This window comes from Sinocyclocheilus anshuiensis, unplaced genomic scaffold (assembly GCF_001515605.1).
Source record: "Sinocyclocheilus anshuiensis isolate Anshui unplaced genomic scaffold, SAMN03320099.WGS_v1.1 scaffold2, whole genome shotgun sequence".
NCBI lineage: Eukaryota > Metazoa > Chordata > Actinopteri > Cypriniformes > Cyprinidae > Sinocyclocheilus > Sinocyclocheilus anshuiensis.
Window position 1 is genome coordinate 216,366 of NW_015542337.1, and position 7,199 is coordinate 223,564.

Genomic DNA, 7,199 nt, shown 5'->3' on the forward strand with positions numbered 1-7,199 from the left:
CGCGCTGTACATTTGTAGGCTGTACATTTATTTGTTCAAAAATAGAGTAAAATACTTATTTATATAGTTTTCTTTTTAAATATACTATAAAATGTCATTTATTCCTGTGATGGTAAGGCATCACAAGGTAAAAAAGTAGTTTTTTTCATTTGAAAAAAAAAAAACAATATATACAAACTCTGTAACATTATAAATGTATATAATATCTCTTCACCAATGTAATGCATCCTTGCTGAAAAAAATTCTTAAAGAGCAGGTCATATGGTATTTTAAAGTGTCCTAATATTGTGTTGGAGTCCCTTACAACATGTTTAAATGCATCAGGTCAGAAAACATTGTAATTTTCTCAGAATATAAATTTAATATTAGAGTCATTTGCCAATGAGTTCTAAACGAGTTCTAAACGAGTTCTAATCGTTCCAAGCAAGTTCGGAGCAAACCCCTCCCTTCCTTAAGTCTACTCTGCTCTGATTGGTCAGCTGACCAAGCCTGCTGTGATTGGCCCAGAGAGGAGTCCTTGAGCAAGTTAGCGAGCGCTACCATTGACAAAGCACCTTTACACAAAACGATAATATAGTGCTCCAATCCGTTCTTATAATAATAACAAAATACAAAACACTTATGCAAGCGAATCATGCCCACAGCTGCTATACTGTGAACACTTAAAACAATAATGGTGGATACGTTAGCCGAGCTCTAACGTGACTAACTGTTGAAACAATACAGTTTGTAAACCAAAATATGTCTACTGTAATATTTGAAGATTGACAGACTAAAGACGCTCCGTGTCTTAACTTTTAATCAGAACGCAGAATAGCTGTATCACAGGCGCAGCAGCCTAACTAACTCGCTCGTCTCTCCCGCATTAACCCTATAGCTGCCGGTGCATAACAACGTCAGTCTACATTAATCGACACATTCTTAGGAAATACTGGGTTCACAGCAAATTATCAGAACTACTTCAGAAAGACAGTAATATCGTGCTTTATCTGGAAACCTAAAGCTGCACTAGGTGTACATCACATATTAGCACAAAAACTTGATATTTTGAGCACTCAAATGAAAATGTACACAACGCATCAATCGTACTTACAGGTTGTGGTTCGGAGAGCTTGTTAGTCCAAATAAAGAAGATTAGAAGCCAACGAAGATAAAAGCCAAGATTAGAGAAGCAGTCCTTGGTAAAATGACATGCACACAACAAAAGGTTCGAATTGTATTTCTGTGGTATCCTTGAACACAGTGTCTTCTCAACATGTAAACACACTAACTAGCGGAAGTGTTTGTGGGCAGGTCAGACTCCGTTCTTATTTCGCGGGCAGGCAGGATTATGCAAATGTGTTACCCAATGACGTATATACCGGTAACGGGCAAAAGATTCGAAAATATGACGACTCGTTAAGGCGATTCAGAATCGACTCTCTCTTTTGAGACACTATCTTTATTTATCATGCACTGTTTTTTTTTATTAACAACTTTGCAGATTGTTTTCATTTAAGGATAGCTACATTATAAACTGCAAAAGAGATATTTTTCAAAAATCCATATGACCTGCTCTTTAAAAAAATAAAAAATAAATAAATAAAAAACTCTTACAGACTCCAAATTGTGAACGGCGACCATTTTCTATAAAAGCAAAGTATAATAATCACTAATGAAGATTAAACTGTAACTTAACATCCATAATTAAGAATTTTAACCAAGCATGTCTACACTTGATTCCCAAATCACACACATACTGTACCTTTCCTGTCCAGCAGTGTCCCAGATCTGAAGGTTTGTTTTCTCTCCATCATGAAGCCATCTGATAATAAAGGCTTTTTAAATTTACAAGAGTGCCATGGTCATTCTGAAGTTTTCTTTGATGACCTGTAAGAAAGAACTTTAAGCTATTTGGATTCTCAATACTTATACTGTATTCATAGCACATTCAAAAATGACACTATCTTCTCACCAAGAGTGGTTTGTATATCTCCTCTAAATTCGTTGAGACTCAACCGTAGTAAAAAGCTGGATTTTCCCGACCCAGCATCCCCAGCCAACACCAGACGGTACACTGGAGCAAGATCTTCAGTGTCATACAAGTCTTCTTCAGTTTGCTATAGAGAACAGTTGTAAAGAGGCAGTCTATCACAGTGGTTCTCCACCTTTCTGACTTCAAGACCATCCACTTTTCCAGTTGTTTGTCATTTACCTCATTACTGAAAAACTAATTTGGCATTTATAGTTTCTAGAATACCTAGTGAAAAAAAATAAAAATAAAATAAAAGTACTGTAGTAAGAACTACCTTGACAGGAAAAGCAGACAACCGCCGCCGAATTGAGGATATTGAGCCAACTGTGCTACGAGCTACAGATCCCACAGCTTCAGACTTCAGCTCTGACACCTGAGACATTAGTTATTTAACCCAGCAATGAATTATACAGATACACAACTGCAAAGTGTGAAAACGAGTGAAAGCTGAAGACTTACCTCCAACTCAGATGGAATACAAGAGTAACTATGATGCACAGTCTCCACTGAATTATGGTTGCCGTCACTGTCATAATCGCTGCCTGACATCGGCTCGGCGTCTGTCTGAACAGAGACACCACTATCCAAATACTTATCAGCCCAGCACTTCACCAGGGCCATCGTGTCCTCTTCATTAGTAAAACTTAAAAAGTTAAACAAGACTATAATATACAGGCCTAAACAAGAAATAATCTTGAAAGTTTACCCTGTATTTTTTCTGTCAAGATACAGCTGCAACAAATACAGAGTAAACAATAAAGGATATAATTACCCGCTCCGATTCATTGTACTCTGTCGAAGTGGTTTCATCTTTCTAGGAGGAACTTCATTTTTTGGTGAGAGCTACAGAGGAGCAAACATTTTAATGAGAGTTGTTATTGTGTACAATAAACGACTTCCAGAAACAATGGTGTATTTCTGTATGCTGGAAATCCAAATATTTGATCATGGCTGCAATGAATGCAGTTCTAACTAGCTACCTGTCTTTTTGAAGAGCCATTATCCTGGCTCAGTGCAGAGCGTAACCCATCATTGCTGTCATACAACGTTTTGTTCATTTCCCTGATGTGAAGGAGAGAAGTCATATTGTATAAGTAAGCTAGAAGATCCATTTCTTCATTAGAATATTGTGATTCATTTGACTCCCAAAGAGAACGACTGAATTGCCTTACTGGAGGAATTCTATTTGGCTGGAATAAGACTGGTACTCCATCACCATCTTCTTAAGGTCATCACTTTCTCTGAGAAGAAAAATAAATCACATCAAGCACTTTTTCTTAAAACACTTCTTAGAAAACACATTGGAGGCGGTGTTTAAGAACTACTGGCAGCATTCACATATTTACGTACACAAACCCAGCTTAAATGAATTGAAGCATCAATGTTTTCACCTCTCGTGTTGGAGTTTCTGGTCAGTGAAGGCATTCTGCAACCTGTCCAACTCAACCTGGAGAACAGAGACGTTTATCTGGGCTTTCATAAGAGAACTCCTCAGCTCCTCATTTTCCTGCAGAGGAACACAAAAGCTGATGAGATCACAAATATTTAAGTTTGTATTTAGTGTTACAATTAGAGGTCTCCACGGGATCGATTTTTTTAGTGCCGTTTACGCTGAAATTAAGTTATTTGTTCCTGCTCCTACCCACAAAATCCCACAGCTCTATACTGATTTTTCAGTCCCGTTGCAGTATGACTATCTAGCTCCAGTGTCATAGGCTATTTTTCCCCAATTCCAACACAAACAAGAAGCTTTCCTTTGCAGTCATATGCGGTCAAAACAAAACAAAACAAAAAAAACAATAAGAATATCCAACCTTGCACCTGTAAACAATTTATTTCTGTTGCACAATAGACATTACATTTTGTATCTTAAGATGGATTTGATTAACTCAAGTCCCACAAGTCATCTTTCTCCAGCTTACATATCAGTATCTTCCCTCCTGCACCCAGCAATTCAAAACTTGTCTCACACAACACTCTGTTGCAGATACCGCGGGAAAGCACACCTCTTGTATCAGCCCTTATTCTGCCATTACAGAATAACTTGACTACTGAGGTTACGTTTGCACAATGTAAATGTAGCCTCAGTTTTTCACTTTGCAGTTTTGAAAAGATTACAATGTTGTCAAATCGATCCCTGTTCACACAGATCTGTGAAAACAACTAAAAATACTATGTGACACTGGACCACAAAACCAGTCTGAAGTCGCACGGGTATATTTGTAGCAATAGCCAAAAATACATTGTATGGGTCAAAATTATCGATTTTTCTTTTATGCCAAAAATCATTAGGATATTAAGCAAAGATCATGTTCCATGAAGATATTTCGTAAATTTCCTACCATAAATACATTAAAACTTAATTTTTGATTAGTAATATGCATTGCTAAGAACTTCATTTGGACAGATTTAAAAGGCGATTTTCTCAATATTTAGATATTTTTGCACCCTCAGATTCCAGATTTTCAAATAGTTGTATCTCTCGGCCAACTATTGTCCTATCCTAACAAATCATACATCAATGGAAAGCTTATTCAGCTTTCAGACAAAAAAAAATGTACCCTTATGACTGGTTTTGTGGTCCATGGACACATTATGCATGCCAGGCCAGTAGTTGGCGTTGTTCCTTTGTAAAGAAACACTATGCGCCTGCACACAAACCTATAGACTGAACACATATTACACACAAAATCACTGTTTTCACAAATATGTGTTTATAATAACAGTATAGTTTTCAAAAACTTGCACTTTGAAGTCCATTTTCAAAAGTTTGCATCTTCAGCCCCCCAAAACACTGTTGTCATGTGAATGAATGGCCAAAACTCTAAATTTTGTTTTAAGTTCAAAACAAAGTTGTGTGCCCCCTCAGAAGTTGTCATATTGGTCTTTATGCGATAGTTTCACCTCTGCTTGAAGTATACACAAAACTTGATATTTTGAAGAATTCTGGGAACAAAACATTGGACCGCACAGAGACACTTCTCTGGATAAAATATTTTCCATCCACTAAAGTCAGTCATACAATTCTGGTAAACTTTTAGGGGAGCATTTTTGTTTTTTGGATAAATTATCCTTTTAAGCTAAAATTGGCACAGTTTACCCAACACTCCCCTTCTGTTCAAATACTTTTGAAGGGCACAGCATGTTGAAAAGGAGTATCGGATTCATACCTGCATCAGATCTCTAATCTGTGCTCTCAATTTGATGGCATCTTCCCTGGGGCTGTTTAATTTAGACTCCTCTTGATATTGCTAAAATTTGAGACAAAGAAAGTTACACAAACAATAAAGACAAACCCACATGCAAAGACATTAAAATAAGAATCCCACATCGCTCCCTTACCTTTGTGAGCCTTTCTATCGTTGTTTGCAGGTCTGCCAGTTCATTCTCATGCTTGATTTGGAGCATAGCAATGGATTCGTCCAATTTCTTTTGCTCCTGTATGCATGAAACCCAAGAAGAGTGTTTTCCTTATATGCACAGGCTTAATAAAGAGGCATTTACTAGCTCTCATAGAGAAGCCTTTATGCACACTGAGTCAGGCCGGCTTTCCTGTTAAAAACATCTCACTGGGCTGCAAGAATAAAGGTGAACCACTGAGTACAAAGCTGAACCTGAAATCCCTCATTTCATTTACCAAGACAGAATTACACACATTTACATATGAATGCATACATTACACACACACACGTAAACGCATGCGTTTATGCATGTTAATCTGTCTTGGTGTCAGTTAAGTACCATTAAAAACAGAACAATTAAATCATGATATTTAAACAATGTACGTATCTTTGAATATCAACAAGAACGCAGAAAAGTATTGGTTACTTTTGCATTAACCTGCATCCACATTAATATTCAATAAATGAATGTACACAAATGTGCCAATTCACATTCATAATCACTGAACATTCAACTTGTCTGACTTCTCACCTCTTCCCTGACCCTTTCTTCTGTGCGGGCCAGTTGCTGCTGCAAGTCCTCCTCCATCTCTGCTAACTGACTGCTGGTCAGTTCCTCTGTCCTGTTCACATCAAAAAGCATAAGGCACAGCTTTTCAGAACCAAACGGCAACTTTAAAGTCTTTTTTTATACAAAGCAGTTTGAAACAACCGGCCTTGGTCTTAGGATACCCTTTAATGCATCCATGTGCACCTACATCCAGATCTCAAAAGAAATGTTCCCCGAGGAGCTACTATTGGAGAGATGAAAAACTCCTTTAAGCTACACAGTCTTATCGTAATCATCAAGCGGGTGCAGTTGAGCAAACCTCCCTTCCAAAGGGAAGGGAGGAGGGAAGGTAGGGCTCTTGAGAAGCAGCAACTGTGTAAGGTGGACCGGAGGTGAAAAACAGCCTTTTACTGCTAAACACACAGTAAAACGCCAGGACTATGTCTTGCTGTGAAAAAGCACTCAAAACTACATCCACACCTACAGAACCACAAATAAGTTTCGACAAGGAGAATGACGAGCTTAGTAACTCGAGCCTAATTTTCAGTTTCCTCCTTCCTTAGAAATGGTAGAACTTTTCTTTGTTTTAACAATGAAAGCTTTGTAACCTGAATTCTTTAAACTCTTAAAACATTAGAAACACTTCCAGGACAGAAGAAAAAAAAAAAAAAGGCCAGTGCTTCTGTCCTCCATAAAATGCAATACATGCAAATTTCACAATTGTTGATTCATTAATCTGATATTTAACATTACAATCGTATCACACATACTGCCGTATTGTATTAAATTCTATAATGGTCTCAATCCTGAAAATATTCAAGGGGCAGCAAGATGACAAATTTAAAATAAAAATAAAAATTATTAAAATACTTAAAGCCCTGTGTTATTAAAATTGCTTTAAAATTCTTTCAACGATTTAAAGGTGCATGACATTATATCAGGGTGCAATTATCACATCAGCCGGCCATGACAATCTGAAAGAGCCAAACCAGCCGTTGTACATAGTGATTCACCACAGCATCCCAGCTGAATCCTGGAAATGCTCCTCTCACCTTCGTAGACCGGTCTCGAGTTGTTCAATCTCCATCCTGTGTTCTTTGCTCTCAGCTACAAGAGCCTTGATGAGATCCTCATACTGCTGCAATAACAGCTCATCTGTTGTGGAGTGGATCTGTTCATACAACTCTGTCAATTCATCCCACTGTCTACAGACACAAGAAAAATAAAAGCAGCA

General features: G+C 37.6%; 1 protein-coding gene across 1 annotated transcript in view; it reads right to left on the reverse strand.

Moving 5' to 3' along the window:
• The window catches only part of LOC107691119 (ras and EF-hand domain-containing protein), an 11,282-nt gene that overhangs the window by 2,646 nt on the left and 1,437 nt on the right, over positions 1-7,199 (reverse strand). Inside the window, exons 2-13 of the mRNA XM_016489594.1 lie at positions 7,018-7,170; positions 5,948-6,038; positions 5,357-5,452; positions 5,185-5,265; positions 3,406-3,521; positions 3,187-3,255; positions 2,995-3,076; positions 2,787-2,857; positions 2,474-2,657; positions 2,289-2,387; positions 1,955-2,099; positions 1,745-1,817 (exon numbers count right to left, since the gene is read on the reverse strand). Of these exons, the coding sequence (XP_016345080.1) occupies positions 1,745-1,817; positions 1,955-2,099; positions 2,289-2,387; positions 2,474-2,657; positions 2,787-2,857; positions 2,995-3,076; positions 3,187-3,255; positions 3,406-3,521; positions 5,185-5,265; positions 5,357-5,452; positions 5,948-6,038; positions 7,018-7,170 (1,260 nt within the window). The remainder of the gene's footprint in view (positions 1-1,744; positions 1,818-1,954; positions 2,100-2,288; positions 2,388-2,473; positions 2,658-2,786; positions 2,858-2,994; positions 3,077-3,186; positions 3,256-3,405; positions 3,522-5,184; positions 5,266-5,356; positions 5,453-5,947; positions 6,039-7,017; positions 7,171-7,199) is intronic.